This window comes from Cyprinus carpio, chromosome A20 (genome assembly GCF_018340385.1).
Source record: "Cyprinus carpio isolate SPL01 chromosome A20, ASM1834038v1, whole genome shotgun sequence".
Classification (NCBI taxonomy): Eukaryota; Metazoa; Chordata; class Actinopteri; order Cypriniformes; family Cyprinidae; genus Cyprinus; species Cyprinus carpio.
This window is the reverse complement of record NC_056591.1, coordinates 20,081,112-20,098,762: the sequence shown is the minus strand read 5'-3', so window position 1 is coordinate 20,098,762 and position 17,651 is coordinate 20,081,112. Positions and strand designations below refer to the sequence as shown.

General features: G+C 36.8%; 1 protein-coding gene and 1 long non-coding RNA gene across 4 annotated transcripts in view; one reads left to right on the top strand and one right to left on the bottom strand.

The window, feature by feature from the left end:
• LOC109112808 (human immunodeficiency virus type I enhancer-binding protein 2 homolog) overlaps positions 1-5,214 on the top strand; it is a 74,994-nt gene extending 69,780 nt beyond the window's left edge. For all 3 annotated transcript variants that reach the window (XM_042778048.1, XM_042778050.1, XM_042778049.1), the window contains 3 exons: positions 6-107; positions 1,127-2,049; positions 2,824-5,214. In XM_042778048.1, coding sequence (XP_042633982.1) covers positions 6-107; positions 1,127-2,049; positions 2,824-3,579 — 1,781 coding nt within the window. In that variant the 3' untranslated portion in view covers positions 3,580-5,214. The remainder of the gene's footprint in view (positions 1-5; positions 108-1,126; positions 2,050-2,823) is intronic.
• Positions 5,007-15,951, bottom strand: LOC109064207. Its single transcript, XR_002013351.2, has 3 exons — positions 15,852-15,951; positions 14,526-14,666; positions 5,007-6,727 (listed from the first exon to the last, which is right to left on the bottom strand). It is a non-coding gene; the product is annotated as an uncharacterized LOC109064207 (long non-coding RNA).
• Between the last annotated feature and the right edge of the window lie 1,700 nt (positions 15,952-17,651).

Below are 17,651 nucleotides of genomic sequence, written 5' to 3'. Positions count from 1 at the left end.
TTTAGGAAACCTTACCAAACATATGAAGTCAAAAGCTCACATGAAAAAGTGCTTAGAGCTTGGAGTGTCAGTGACATCTGTGGATGAGGCGGAAACAGATGAACCAGGTATGATTCAGATTGTGGGTACTTTTTATTGAGAGGAGCCAATACTGCAGTATATGTTGGCGGCTGGAAGTAGCACTGGTCCAGGAAAAGTAGGGCACCTTCATACTAGCACGTTTGGTGCGCACCCGGATTTGATTGACATCAGAGTTTGGTATGTTTGGCTAGTGTGAAAGCTGTCAGGTGAATGCAGGTGCACATCGGGGTACCAAAGCCGAGACTACCTGAAGGAGGTGGTCTGAGTTTGATCGCATTCGAACTGTGGGGCGGTTCGCGTGAATATGAAAGCAACATGGACACGGGTGTGCACTTGTTCAGGAAGTAAAGTAACCTGCACATGCATTTTAACCGATTACAATGTATTTTCTTCAATAAAACACATATAAGTTATGATAGTGTTGCTGATTTACCATGGATTTGAGCGAGAGTGAGCCTGCAGTGTATTCGCGTGTAGCAACTGCAGTCTGAGTGGGATTTGAGTGGTAGTGAGCTTTTTGTTTATTATATTGTTGTATATGAGATAAGAACTGATTCAAGTGATATATCGTTTACTCTGCTGAGCATAATAGTACCAAATTAATAAAAAACACAATATATTGACACATGTTCTGTTTTCTATCATACGTGCATGTTTGTGATGATGCAAGATGACCACAAATGCACTGGGGTTCGACAGAATCAAGAGAGAGTGAAACCAGACCAATGTAGCATGGGGTGCCAGGAACAATCACACTCGGGTTCGAACCACAGCAAACGAGCCCAATGTGAAAGCCACCTTAGCCTAATTAAAAACAGAACCCTGCTACTGCCAGTTTTAAATAAAATAACAAAATAATTAACCAAATAAACTAAAAACAATATTTTGCCCAATCAGTGGAAAGCAAAGGAACCCAGTAACCTTTCTAGACCAACTGATATTTAGGAACAGATTAAACACAATTTGCTATTAAAATTCTTCAAACAGTGTTGATTAACCTGTGAAAGTCAGCTGAGAAAATGTGCTATTGCTCTTGTTTTTCCAGACACTGAGGAGGTCCAAAGAACATCGGAAAAGATTGGCATGTCAGAGATAATGGCAGAGCACCAATTCTCTGATGCTGATGACTCAGAGGGTGCTGAAGAGGATGGTGATGAAGTTGATGAAGATGAGGATGATGATGACGAGTATGATGGTGATTCAACGCCGAAGACACGTTCTCGAAGCACAAGCCCACAGCCATGTGCCATCCCCTCACTCTCCATCACTGCAGTCGCTGCTTCACAGGAATCCACACCAGAGCCTCTGGCCTCTGTCTCCAAACAGCCTCTTTTCACTTATTTCACTAGTCTGCCCAGTATTCAGATCACCCAACTCATGGCACCCAGTGAGAAAGTTGGAGAGGCCCAGATGGCTGAATACCAGAAGCTCCTTCAAGGGGCTCTGGGCGAAGATCACAAAAACAGACTGGATGTGCCTAGCTCTATGGATGAAGACCTTGCTCTCTCTCCAGAACACAGCTCATCCTCCTTTGACTTCTCCTGCTCCCGTCTGTCTTCACCTGGCTGTGATTCCTCCCCTCTGCGAGAAAGCTCACCTTCCTCTAGACGATATCTGTCCCCTCTAAGGGACCTCTCCCCACGTGGCCGTTTGTCACCAAGGCGAGAAGCATCTCCCCTTAGGCATATCTCCCCCAGGCGGGATGCTTACAGAAGGGATCTGTCACCGAGAAGGGACCTTTCTCCAAGAGGACATCTTTCTCCCATCTCCCAGACAGGACGGCCGACATCACCAGGAAGGGATCTCTCGGGTAGACTTTCTCCCAGAAGCCGCAGGGGCATGATCAGACCTGTGTCCCCCAGGAGGGGTCTCCATTATCAAAGCGGCGCATGGATGCACAGCCCCAGCCCACATGCAGAGATGATATCATTAAGCCAAAAGACCAAAAGCCATGCAGAACTGGAGGTGGTAAGTTTGTTTCTATAACTTATAACAGTAACTTATAAAACTTTAAATCAAAATTATAATATAGCTGTAAACAGTGCACTAGCTAGGCAACCATATCTCTTTAACATTACACAGTGCAAGTGACTGGATACTTTACATGCATGCCAAGTTTGGTGAGTTAAGGGATAAAAATCCTGGCTGTTCAAAGTGAGGAATAATAATAACGATATGCCAGAGTTAAGGCAATAGTCAGCATACAGCATGTTGGATCCTTAATGAAGTATACAAAGCTCAAGTATATGATTGCAATGCAAGTGTGGACAAGTAAATTGTAGTGATAGTCGGTTAATGTTTCTACTAACAAATGGCCATCATAAAACAGGATGGAGTATTTATTTATACTGTATACTAGTTGATTTAGAACTCCCTGGAGAAAATGGAAAACTGCAGTGCCTATACAGTGTATGCAGTAATGTAATTCATTTCAGTGCTACCTGGCTTGTTACCATGGAGTTAGGGGGATAATAAGATAAATGAGCAATGTCTATTATGTAAGCTTGGCCATTTTTACTGGCAACTATTGTTTTTGTTCTTTGCGGTCTTGTTAAATTTTCCAAACTTTCCAAGAGGTCCAGTTTAAATAACTTTGAAACAAGCCCCAGATAAGCAGAATTCTTTGCCAATCTTATCACCTAAAGTGAATTTAGCTTCACAAGGATTTGTCTAAACACTGCCTTTAAGATTTTCCAGGAATATTTTCTTAACATAAATAAACCATATCTTTCAACTGTTTAGGACCAGCTAAAGACATCTCATCTTCAAGGGGATGCTCGCAATGCAGACACCCCCTGCATCCACCAGGGATTATTTAGCCACCTTCCCTTGCACTCCCAGCAACAGATCCGCACTCCGTTCTCCATGATACCCATTGGCGGCATCCAGATGGTCCATTCTGTGCCCACTCCTGTCACTGGTCATGTCCACCCCACACGCTTTCCCCTGCAGAAGAGCACCTCAGAGGAGTCCAGCACCAGTGAGGTGTCCTTCCACCTTTCCGAGGGTAGAGGGCCCCCCAGCAGAGGCCCAGAAGACTCACCTCAGTCCCACAAAAAATCCATGTCCCCCAAGGCTCCATCACCTTCCTCACAAAAGTCACGAGATGACAGCTCTGACAAGGAGAGCAAGCAGGAAGAGTGCATCCAAACGTGCACTAAGGCAATTGCCTCACTGTGCATTGCCTCAGAAGAAAATCCTGAAAAACTGACAGTTCCAATTGATCCTTACCATCAGCACACATTATCTCATTCACCCGCAGCTCAGCAAGACTGTGCACTGAGAGCGCAGCACTTTTGCAGCTCAGAGATCAGTCACCCCCTACACTCCAGAGCAGAGAGCAGTGTGTCTGCCACATCAAAGACTCCCACAGCAAGCCATCCTACTCTCTTCAACACAGAGACGGCAGAGCAAGCGTCTGGCCAACAGGGCCATGGAGAGAGGCCAGTGACCATAAAGAAAGGCAAAGATTTAAAAGACGCTATTAACAACAGGTGAACAAGGTCGAAGGGAGAGTGGTTAATTATGCTCACACATTTTATATTTACACATGTACAGTACATCCATGCACACACATAAAACAAGTGAACTGATTCAGTGGTTTTAATGTACAAGTATAGCATGCCTTTTATAACATGGTTTGCTATCTCAACTATAATTACTTTCTTATTTAAAGTTTTAAAGAATAAACATACACACATACATATACATACATACATATATGTGTGTGTGTGTGTGTGTGTGTACTTATATATGAGCCTGACCAAAATTGCTTATGGACTTTGTCTGGTACTTTTAAAAAATGTACAGATGTGTGTGCCTTTTCCTTACTTTTTGCTTATATTCTTATAAGCATTAAACACGAAGACATGTAAATATATATATCGAGTTTTGTGTATCCTGCTTTGTAATAAATGCAATTTACCGTCTTTTTGGACACTTTTAGTCTGAATGATGTGAAGTATCAATACATGTAAGGTTGCACTAAAACATATTTTTATATGTGTGAAATTAAATGGCTTTTGTGTACAGCAGCGATTCTATAATACTATTTATTGTATCATGTTTCATAAATTGTACATTTTTCTTAATGTTGTGGATGCCTTTTCTATGTAAAGCATGGGTTTTACTATTGCATAATTAGAGCAAAAAATTATGTACATGTAATATGGCTTTATATATTTAGAAGTATGTGTGCATATACTTCTCAGTAAACTCTCTTTATTTAGAATTCTATATAATTTAAGTAAATGTTTATATACCTAGTATACAGAAAAATGATATATCTGCACGTTTTAGAATGACACCCACATACAGTATGGTAGTTGGTTCTAAGTGCGTGTACCCTTCTCTTTCCTATTGGCTGGTAGGCTACACTAGTTGTAATTTCACCGTTCACATTTTAAATGTAGAACTGTTAAGCATTAAGTGAATCAACTTTCGCACTTCTGCATTTCCTCCACCACTTATTGAGGTAGATGTGAAAGGTATTTTGATCTTCTGTGAATTATGTTGCTTGAAGTATTTGACTTGTTGATGATTAGTATGGGGAACATTCCAACAGATGTAAATATCGGATGCTTACGGTTCTGTATATGCTCATAGCCATACATATTCACACATTGAAGGAGTTCGTCATGGGCCATGTCATCAGTCCGTAAACACTTTAATAAATGTACATATGAAAACTCCAATACTGAGAACTCCTAAAATGCACCTTATGTTTCCTAAACCTTCCTAAAGAATCCCAAATTATATCACTTTTAGTACTGGGATTGGAATTTTGAGTTGAAGCAACCTAACTGAACTGGAGTATGGAGCCAGTGCACTCTTGTGCGTATATCTGTATTTTGTATTGTGTATATATGATCTATGTAACTGACTCCTTTGACATCTTTGTCAGTAGTCCCTGCTATTCACTTAACTGTATTAACATGTCTTTCAAACTATGGTATCAAAAGCACAAATCATTGTATTGAAACAAATAAAAAGAATAAAACAAAAACATAAATAAAAAGGGTAACGTTGTGATTTTCAGTGGAAAAACAATATGTACAATATCAGTTTTGACGAATCAAAGCACAGGTGAAAAAAATACAGATTGCTGTTTTCAAATAAATGCAACTATGGTAAGCATGTCTGTGGTGTCTTAATGCTTCTCTATTTTGCTAGGAAACTGGCACAAAGTACGAATGTTCAAGTTCTCTTTCAACTAAAGTAAAAAGAGAGGTGAGATTGAATCTGTCAGTATACAAAGACATCTTGCATTGCTAATTTTAGTAGTTGTGCCTGACTGTACATGAAAACTGTATTACCACCATGTTAACACACGTTGACACAAATAGGTTGATGTGACATCTTTTGTGCATCTACCAATTAGATCAACCCATCAATCTTCTTGCTTTCATTTGTTTTTCTAACAGTCTTATCAGTCTTTTAAATTATTTTTAATCTAAACAGTAAGAAAAGTAGTTCTAACTTCTAATAATCACTGATGTGATCACTTGCATATTCAAAATCAATTTTTTTTAATAAAAGACAAAAAAATGTATTTTTAAAGGAAGCTTGACCTTGAACCTAAAATATTTTCCTACCAATCTACACTCACAACTTTTGCTCCCGAAAATTTCATCTTGAAATCTATTACAACATCAGAACGGACTAGAAGATCCACACATTTTGTACATTTAACATTAACTGCGATGGATCCTGAGCCTCATTAGAAATACACTGTTGTATCAGAAGCAGTGCTACACATGTTGGTTGTACTCCTGAAAAATCTTCACATCTAGCAAACAATCAGTATTAAGAGGGTTTGTAAACAGACTGATCAAGTGCACAGATTATTGGGAATTTTCCAGTGTAGTGTATGTCACTAGTACAGCACTTCTATTATCATTAACATTATGCATTATCATTTTCCTTTGTCTACCATTTTATTCTCAAAATATATACCAATTATTCCCAAAATAAGACATCATCCATTTATCATTAACTATGTGGGGTCACATGATGTATCATTTACTGTTTAACTTAATGGAATGGAATTGTGCTTCCTGAACAATGTTAGGAACTCAGAAAAAAAAGTGACATGTTCTCCTCCCTATAAATGAAATGAAGCAGAAACTTGATTGCTGTCATAAAAATGAGTGTAGCAGAATTCTATACAAGTGCACCAATACCACTGGCAATACCACCCATAATAGCACTCTTAAAAGTCTCAACAAATAGCAGCAGCCTTGTTCAAACTGATGGTGATTAGAATTAACTGGGACACACAAGCAAAGCTACAATAAATGTTTGTGATCTAACCAGACTGACATATTTTTCTCTGCTGTTTTATATCTAAACAGCTTCTGTACAGATTGAATATGAAGAAAACAATTAGTATGTTAGGTCTTCACATAGGTTGGGGGACCAACCCAAAGTGCTGCCCCCTTGCATGGGAACATATATGTGGAACAGTTAACATTTTGCCTTTTTTTCATTTATTTATTTTTTTAACTAAGGCAGTCTCTAGCCAAGAAGAGAAGAAAACCACAGCCCACATTTTCCATGTGTAGTAAATGTTCCTACACAACTTTATTCATGGGCAACAACAGCGCTTGTCCTGCTTGAGGTGACCGGATGTCATATCTGATAGACCCTAAAAATAAAAAAAAGATCATGTCTGGAGATAATTCTATTGAAAGTCACTAAGAGGCCTCAATTAAATTTAGTGAACTTTCAAACTTCTCACATTGGCAGTATGTTATAAGCACATGCTGTAGTCTTAAAGTGTGTTATTGAAGACTTTTCTTTAAGACATACTGCCATCTGTTGGTTTAGGATATAAATGTTTTTTTCTATACATGAACTTTTATGGTTTAAGATAAAACTTTTATTAGACCTTTAATGTTTTACACATGCATAGCTTGTGCAATTCTACTGACTTTTTCCCCCTGATACTTTTATTCAGAAAGGATGCTTAAAATGAATGAAAATAAAACAAAAGTGAAAATATTTGTATTGATATTGAATGTTCTATTCATCAAAAAATCCTGATTATCACAGTTATTAAGCAGCACAACACTGATAGCAATATGAAATGTTTCTTGAGCATGAAATCAGCACATAATAATGACTTCTGAAGCATCATGTGACACTGAAGACTAGAGTAATGATGCTGAAAATTCAGCTTTACATCACAGGAATAAATTACATTTTAAAACATATAACAGTTTATATTGTAAAAATATTTCAATATTATTTTTACTGTATTTTTCATCAAATTAATGCAGCCTTGATGAGCATAAACTTATTTCAAAAATATTTTTTAAAAACGTACAAACCGCAAACTTTAAAACGATAATTCTCTCACAACAAGTACTGTAAATTACACAGGGAGGAAGGAAACCTAACTTGGTACATAACACAATTTAAAATGATGAAAAAATATAATGTGTTTTAAAATTATCAACAGTTATTATTATTATTATTATTATTTTACTTTATCAACATTATAACCCAGCTACAAATATACTGAAATATACTGAAATATACTGAATCTCTGGTTCCTGTCTGCCGTATTGCTGTTTTTCTGTTAGAATCGCTATTTTACTGTCACTCTCTGTTGTTTAAACAGCTAAATTATAACAATGCTCCGCATATTTCTGATATTATCTATCAAACTAATTTGACATCATTTGCTTTTTAATCTAAGTTAGCATTTGTAAGCCTGTTAGCTTGTCATTTGCGCCCACAATTTCTTTACTCTCTTGCTCAGTTTTTCACAAGTTCATCAAACAACTGTAGCAAGTCGGAATCATTCAACAACAATGGTGAGTAATGGCTTCTCCTGTTATTGTCACTTGAACTGCTTGCCACATGTATGGTGTAACCTTTTCTGTCAGCGGCGAGGGATTCACATGTGATAAATGCAGGGAAATAGTTAGGCTGACAGAAGATTTCAGAACTAGAGACACGCATCCAAACTTTAATTGAGGATAGTAAGAATGTTAGGGCCTTAGATAGGGCTTTGGATGTTACTAGCTTAGTGAGTCCTGTACACTGTTCATACACTGTACACTGCTTTGTAAATAATCTTCCCGATTTGTCTCAATTCCTCAGCATATCCAGTAGCTCAAATTTTTTTTTGCTGTAACAGAAAATATTGACTCTCTTTTCTAGCACTTTAGAGATGGTCGCTCCTTTACACTTTAAGAAGATTAATGAAAACAGTCTGACACTGTGGTATAACGAGCACACTCACGCCCTTAAGAGAGCATCCCGGAAAATGGAGCATAACTAGAATAAAACAAAACTAGAGGTATTTCGTTTTGTATGGAGGGAAAGTGCTTCTACATACAGAAAAGCCTTAAAAACCGCTAGATCAGCTTACTTTTCGTCTTTTTTTTTAGAACAAACACAACCCCAGGTATTTATTTCATACAGTGGCTAAAATAACCAAAAATAAAGTATCAGCCGGTGCAGACATTTCCCAACAGCAAAGCAGTAATGACTTTATGAGCTTCTTTACTTCCAAGATCGATACTATTAGAGATTAAATTATAACCTCCCCCCAAAGAGGCTTTAAAACAATCTGTATTGTATAAAGCGCTATATAAATAAAGGTGACTTAACTATAAATCAAGGTACTCTATTATATCAGGTGTGAAATATGTCTGAACCAACTTATGTCTATGTTTGCTATCAGTGGTCATTAAGGCACATACAGTACCTGTAAATAAGACATTAGTAAGCACTAAAGGAGTGGATCGTTAGGTGATGTGGTTCACCATACTGACCATGCTTGGCTGTGTCTCTCTGTATATTGAGAGGGACAGATATATATGGCTTGGCTGAAACTTCTGAATCATAATAAGAACCAGATGTAAAGGAGACAGCGACGGTCTCAAAGTCAGACTTATAGCATTGTTTATAGTCTGTTACTTCCAGCTTTCTCTTGTGCGAAGTGCTTCTGTAAAACTTTCCAAAATTAATTTATAGGCAAAGATTTTTTTCCCCTTTCTCTTATAAAGTGAAGTGGCGTGATGTGTAGCCAAGTATAGTGTCCCATACTCTGAATTTTCGTTCTGCATTTTACCCATCCAAGTGCACGCACACAGCATTAAGCAGTGAAGGGTGGAAGAAAGAGCTGTACGTTTACTGGTACAGAGACTCAAACCCGCAACGTTTGGGTTACAAGTCCGAATCTCTAACCATTAGGCCACAACTGCCCATAAAGAAGCATGGAAGCACATGCTCAGAGATTTTCTGCTTTTGGTGCTTGACACTTTTTTATTTGTCATTTTGTGTTTCAAGAATAAGGTCCAAAGTTAAGAATATGATAGAAGTTACTTAAATGTAGAATGTTTTTCTCTATTTAACATTACAGTAGTGAGAGAAGACATCCCTTATTGATAACGTCTTCCCTCAGGTAGATAAGCCCATGTTTTCTTGTGCAGCTGGATGTTGGAGGCATGAAAAATTATTACGTTGTTTGCATTCACCAAAACAGATTTGCTGAAAACAAAAAACACTGACAGTAATTGCCGTTAGCGCGAGTCCCGCTTGCTGTGAAACGTGAGCGACCAACCAGCAGAGATTTCCGCTTTGTCTTAAGCCTTCCTCAAACAGTTATGTTCACAATTTGTGATTTACTTAACGCATACTGATCATGCATGTGAGGGGGCTGTGACTGGATGATGACAGGTGCCGGTGATCAATGTCAAGTGTTGTGATCAGCGTAGCAGTCAATAAACAAGACAAGGGAGGTCACGGGGCAAATCAATTAGGCCCAATATACTGGACATCCCTGTTTATACGGGACACTTGGGAGCCCTACTTTTGATGCCTCAACCTAGGGCTGCACAATTAATCTAAATTAAATCGCAAAGGCAAAAAAAAAAATCACGATTAGTCAGAAGCTGCGATTGTCATGCGTATCTTTCAGTGAAGCACGGTTCTGTGATTAGCAGTAAATCTCCATCCAAAGGCCAGAGGGCCCTCTCACGCTGAAAATCCAAATATGCCCCAAAGAAGAAATCCTGGAAACGCCTATCGCTGAATAAACAGAAGATTTAACTGCTTTCACTGATTCAATGTGACTAATAAACACACGACTACCGCAATATACGGTTTATGAGTTCTTATTATAATTTTCATCATAATAAAGTATATCTATAATGAAATGCTAATCGACATAGCTTTATCACTGCTTAGAATACAATGAAATATTGTTTGCCTTAATTATTCAGTTTAAGAAGCCACATCATCTCACAGAAGGATTTATTTTAGTGAATTTGGAGTTAAAACATGTTATTAAATGCGGTATTTTCACATGCTCTGAGATTGAGCAGCATTTACAACACAGAGCCGTAGTTCACTGAGAAGAAACGCAAACAGCTGTCACAATCGATTTCATCGATTTCATAATCCTACACTTATATTGTCTGCGATTATGAATGTGATTTTGCATAGCTTGTCAGAGAACTATGGCTTTGCGTAGTAAATGCTGCTCCACCTGAAATCAGTTGTTGATAACGTCTTCCCTCAGGTAGATAAGCCCATGTTTTCTTGTGGTGCTTGATGTTTGGGATTAATTGCATTCGATTAATTGTGCAGCCCTACCTCAACCCCTACTGAATTGAAATTCAACAAGCCAATAATTCCCTGATTTATCTTCATAATTTTCATGACTCGGACAAGCACATGAAGTCACCAGTGCATCAGGAAAGCTTAGAATATGGAAAAGTTTACATTCAGGGGTTGGAAATATTGCCATTACACTGATTTTGTCCTGAGAAAAAGTGTGATGTGTAATTGTGGCATTACTTTACTCTGGCATTATACGTCTTGCCCACCCACATCCCTCTGATCCCAATATCAATTATATTACTATAATTAAAAATCTTATAAACTTATGTGATTTCTTTTGATAAAATTCTTCATGAAATATAATCATATTTGGGTAACAGATAAATTGTAGCTACAATTAGCTTCAAGCTACACATGACAATTAATACAACACTTTTACGTAAAAGTCACAATCAATCACCATTGAGTGTTTGCAAAAACTTCTGACTGTGATCCCATGTAGATTTTGGTCAAATGATGAGGCAGAAATATATTGTTAGTAACATTTTAGAAGAATTTTATGGGGAAGATACAAAATTACAACTTGTGGGGGCGTAAAGAAAAGTAATGTAACTAGTAGTGTAACTAATTACTATTGCCAAATAGTAATAAGTAAAGAAATAATATTAATTCTGAAAGGAGTAACCAGTAACAAGTAATAAATTACATTTTTGGAGTAACAAGCCCAACACTCATGTCATATCATGATGGAACCTATTAACCATGGCAGATGTTAAAAGCAGGGTGGGGTGAAAGACAACTTCATTGGCACAATAGGTTCTTTATAGTGAGAAAAGGTTCTTCAGATTATTGAAATGTTCTTCACACTAAGAAAAAAAATGGTTCTTTTAGGAAATAGGAAATCTTAGGAAATATTAAATACTGATAAAAAAAAAAAGATGTATACCCTGAACGCACTGTAAGTTGCTTTGGATAAAAGCGTCTGCTAAATGCATAAATGTAAATTATATGGGGAACCTAAAATGGTTCTTCTATTGCATTGCTTCAAACCCTTGATTTGAACCTTGGTTTGTAGTTTCAACACATTCCAGATTTCCGATTATGCATTTGGCAATCCAAAACAGTGAATCTATTCACCATTCAGGCAAAAGTTTGCTTCAAGAATGACCACACTGCTGACGTGATTTTATTGCTAGCACACCCTGAGCACATGCAAGTAATTCGTCTTATCAGCAAGGCATATCGGCATAATTTTTTATATCGGGCCGATGCAGATTTTTATATTTTAAGCCAGTAACACTTTACAATAAGGTTCATTAGTTAACATTAGTAAACTACTTTAGTTACCATGAACTAAGGATGAACAATACTTCTACAGCATTTATTAATCTTAGCTAATGTTAATTTAAGCATTTACTAATGCATTATTAAAATCAAAAGTTGTGCTTGTTGACATTAGTTAATGCACTGTGAACTAAGATAAACCAACAATGAACAACTGTATTTTCATTAACTAAAATTAACAAAGATTAATAAATACTGTAATAAATGTATTGTTCATTGTTTGCTCATGTTAGTTAATACCTTAACTAACAGTAACTAATGGAACCTTATTGTAAAGTGTTACCTTTAAGCCTTTATCGGCGGGATAATTTCCGATAATATGGTGCATCCCTAGTTTATATATATTCTACATAGTCCTATGGCATGTTAATTTAAATATTACCACCATCTCTGATCACTAATTCTGAATGGTGAATGAAGTGTGGCAGCATCCTGAGAAAATAAAGTTAAAAGGTTCAATGAAAACATCAGAGTGAAGAAAGAGACAGAGGAAAGCTGCTTTCTAACCAGAGGAGTTTAAACTGTGATCACCATTGCCACCTTTAAAAGTGATTCATTTGGAAACACTTGGGGAAAGAACAACATCAGTTTTGCTTTGGTGGCTTGTGGAAAAGCTGTAGGCGTGCAGGTACATACAGAGAGGTTACTTTCCATCCATACACTAGGGCCAAGTAGACAGAGCAGGAGTTTGGCCAAGCGCAAGAGAACATTAATGCAGAACTCTAAAACATTCCACCGATGGCCTCAAGTGTGTCTTGTTTTCACACGGCAAGAGCCAGGAGAGGATGATTAGCTGTGCTTAATCTTCTCCTTGAGGTTTGCCATTGATCGCATCTTGTACATTATGGACATACGATTCCACACCCGAGCGGAATAAAGACATGTAATGTACAGTGGCAGGTAGGAAGTGATCAGGCAGGCAGGCAGACAAGCAGGCGGGCAGCAGAATAGTAGGGGTAGATGCAAGCCCAGCAAGACCTGCATGACATATGGTGAAAAATCTGTTCTTCACTGTTATTAAGTGGCTCTCAGGCTGCCTTCAGCCAAGGCATACCCACTAAGCCATGGCAGACACAGAGTTCTGTTCTTGCAGAGCTGACGCATTTTGATCCAGTTGAGCACTCTAGGGCTGCCCACCCTCTGATAGTCCATTATAATTAGAATGCTTTGTCGTCATCTTTCTGTACACTGATGGTCTCATAATTTGCAAACTGCCAATTGCACGTTTTAGCACAGTGCTAAATATTTTGCATGTTGATTACAGTATATACACACAGTAAAATGCAAAGACATATTACATGTTTCACAACAACATTTGTTTTAATATGGTTAGTTATCTTTTCTGTATGTGCCAGTAGAAAATATTCAAACATTATACCAAATAGTCCTTTTCAAACACTGTAATAATTATGTGAGAGTTTTGTATGAGCAGGAGTTAAATATATATATTTTTGGTGAAGTATTTTTTGTTCCTGTGTACAGAATCTGTTTTTTTTTTTTTTTTTTTTTTTTTTTTAAAGCAACACACACACAAAGAAAAAAAATCTACAGAGGTAAGTCATCAGACAAAATTAGCATTTTTAACCACTACTTTCAATGTTTCCCCTCTTAGAAATGGCCCAATAAATCTTAAAGACCTTTGCCTGAGCCCAATTATCTAAATATAGCTCAAAATCTTTGGGGTATTTCAAGTTGCAGTTGACCAACGTGTGTTTTTCTGGTTGCGTAATTACTGTGATTCAGTGCAAAAATAACATAATTATCTATTGCTTACTCTTTAATTAGTTTTGTTGTCTTATCTAATGTGAATGCACCATAAGTTGTTTTATGGATTTATCAGAACAATTAAAATCCTGATATACAGATGGTCAAATTTAACAAATTAAAGCCTCCATAAACTTGTTAGCAGCATTAGTGGATGGATGTAGATGAATGAATTTAGGTGCTATTTTCATTTCACTATAATTAGAATTATGGCATGTCATTTTGTAATACACTATAAAATAAGTATTTTTATTATTTACACTCAGAAATTTCTAGTTAATGTCACAAATAATTACAAGGAAATGGCTGAAAGACTGAAATAGTATTTTCTTGTAAAACTTACTCCAATAATCTTTGTTTTATTTACAATTTAACAAAAAAAAAAAAAAATTTATGCATTCACCCAAAAAGAAACTTCTGTCATTATTTATGAACATCATATCATTATAATCATGTAGGCCTTAATTGTAACTGTGAAACTAAAATAGAGACACTTAGCAGAATGTTTAAGATGTTCTTTTTAAAAAAATTGAAAGTGAATTGAAAGTGTATGGTGACCAGCTTTAATCTCTTATTGCGGTCTATGAAAGAAAGTCATGTGGTTGAGAAGATTAATAAAAAAATATTAATTTTTGGGTGAGCTAGCTCTTTAAAGAAAGTTTTGGTTAAACCTACAACAGATTATTGGCCCCAGCGCTGAACTGAACCTTATAGAAAAGTTCAAGCAGTTCTTAGTGTAAAGCAGACAAAATCAGTACCTGACAAGCTCTAATGCAATCTGCGATCAAAATGATGTCTGACACCCTCTCAAAAGCAACTTCCTATAAAAGTCACCACCTCTCCATTAGTGCTGTCTGGAACAGTCACCCGCAACAGGCCCATGTAGAACAGCATTCACTCTGTAATCAAAGGTAAAATGTGTGGTTTTCAGTAAGAAAGTGTCACAGATTGAAAAAATAAAAATGACAAGCTTATTTCATTCTGTGCATCCGGCTCCCAGGTTTCCAGCTGGGATAATCAGCAATAAATCGCATTTAATTTCCCTGAGAATGTGTGTCCAAGCCCAGAGCTTGAATATGAGACAGGATGTGGTAGACATGTGTTAGCAGGACTTTCAGTAAGACTACCATGTGCTCGTACATTATTTTTCACTCTGGAAAGAAGAAAGCATTAGCACTAACTCATCCGCAATAAGCTGATGTATTTTTGTATTTATTAAAATAGTGTGTTCTCACAAAAATAGTAAAAAAATAAATAAAAATCTTTCAAATTCTTTCAAAAGCATTGTAATTCAGAAGTTCAGAACTCTATAGCTACTATATAAAACTGGATATAAATAAAATCCCAAAATACTGCACAAAGTATCTAAACCCAGGAAATTACAGACTTAGGCTATATTTGTAATATTGCTTATTTTGCAAAAGTAGGCAACGTGAAGCAACCTATACTTTCTACAGTTAATGTAAAGTATAATGTACAGTTAGCCAGTCATCAGAGCTATTAAGTTAAAAAATCTATATTGTTGCTGTATATGTACACGAATTAAGTAAAGAATTAAGTTTTAAAATCGTATTTTGATTTCCTAAATCGAAATCGAATTATGAGGTGGCAAAATTCTAACGAGAATAATTACTTAATAATAAATTGTATCAAATGACACTAACCCCTGGTGATACATTTCAATAATGCTGTAAGACAAATTCGATGAAGGGCTACATATGGGTAATTAACCATAATAAGTGATGGGACTGCATAACAAACATATGTTGAGGTACAGCTACCACAGTAAATGTACATTTTTATCTGCATGGTCTATGCCCACTGCACTTTTAATTAATGTGGGCACTAACCAAACCTGCATTTGTCTAAGACTTGTCTTTCCAAATGGTAAAACACTGAAGCTTAGCTCTGTCTGACTCTGAAGTGCTGCTTTGAGACGTGGGAATCTCTCGCCTTACTTCATTACACAGCGAAAAACGCACGACAACCATTTTTATCCATTTTGCTGGCCAACAGGTGAAACATGGTTATCGAGTCAGGAAGACTTCAAAATGTACTGATTTTCGTTTGATTAAGGTACCTACCTTTACGAATAGGCCTAGTAACAAGTTTGTAGCTTGAACGCTTCATCTTAATCCCACATCTGAACACTAGGTGGAGTTATAGCGCACTTTTTTCTGTTAAACCTGATCAATCGCCCATTGTAGGAAGTGATGTCACTTTCACTCTCCATACTTAATGTCTGAAATCGTTGATTATTTTTAATAATTATTTTAAGCAGTATCTGTATGCGTATGCAAAACATGATTTATGAAACTGAAATAAAACAATTTCAATACACCAAATAGCTATTATATTATATTATAATAGGCTATTTAAAAAAATACATAGCCTACACACAAACAAACATACTGTAGCTACACACACACACACACACACACACACACACAAACAAACATATATATATATATATATATTTATATATATATATATATATATATATATATATATATCACACATATATATATAGCATAACTGCGGATGTCATAACATACCCAAGTAACTTACCACTGTTATTTGTCTTACAAGAATAAACGTTTCTACAGAAGGGAAATTAAGAGTCTGGCTGAGAAGTAATTGCTGATAATACTGATGCACACCTCAGCAGGTAATGTGGTCAAATCCTGCACACACACACACACACACACACACACACACACACTCAAAACGTTTTCACATATATTATTTAAGGCTTAAAGGGGAAAGTGCAGCTGAGGGTCAGCGAAAGTCCAGGGGAGTGTGTAAAACACCGCACCTGTGCATATGAAGGTTTTCAGGACCAAGAGTACTTTAAGAGATAGGACAGATTAATCATTGTCTTCTCTCAATAATATTTTACTTTTAATGTATTTGCTGGCTCCAGGATGGATAATCATGAACAGATTGTTTCAGGCTTGCTTGGCAAACTAACAATAATTCTGTTGAAATGTTTACAAAGCTTTCTTCTAGTATAGAGGTCAGTTTTCTGTGAAAACAGCAAAGTTATTGATTTACTGATTGATTTAGTCAGCGATTCTGCATGCCTTCGTATATTTTCATCTGACACTACAAGCAGTTAGCTAAAGTCTCGCTGCTTTATTAATGAACACTTATTCAGAACATGTACATAGCTACAAAAGATACAACTATTTTTTGTTAATGTATTGTGATATGAACAAAGACATAGCACAACGAATTTAAAAACATTTTCCTCACTCTGTCGTCCTCTGCCAAAGATCAAGCCTGCATGATTGTCTTCAGTTAAAGAAAAAACAACACTTACATTCAAATTAAAGAATCAGTAGTGGCACTGTGTAGTTCACAGTTCAATATCAGAAGCATGAGCATTTTTTCAGACAGTCTGTCAAACTGTTCATTATGTCTCTCCCACAGCTGCAGGAAGAAGCTCTGAAGTTCTCCTTCCTCCTCCACCTCACCTCACCTCACAGATCTAATTGCTGTAGCCAGGGGCTCTGCGACCAAATATGTTGTTTTGTTTTGTGCCCAGCCTTTAATTATCTCTCCTGAATGCAAAACTAAACCTAATCTGGACTAATGAGAAGTCAAAATGTGAGCTAAATAGAACTACGGGTGGGAAAAAAATAACCCCTGTGGTGCTGCATAGAGTTGGCCCCCCTCGAGATTAAACAGCAGGCTCCAGTCAGGACAATTCTCAGCAACTTTCACACCACAGTTAATATCTCTTTGCCTGTTTGTGCAGTGGAGCTCGTGTCATACACATTTTCACTAAGTTTGAAATGATCATGGAATCCTGTTTTGTTTGTGTAGTTCATATTTTGTCTAAGTTTGAATTGATCATTTAGGGGAAATGTCCACAGTTAAGA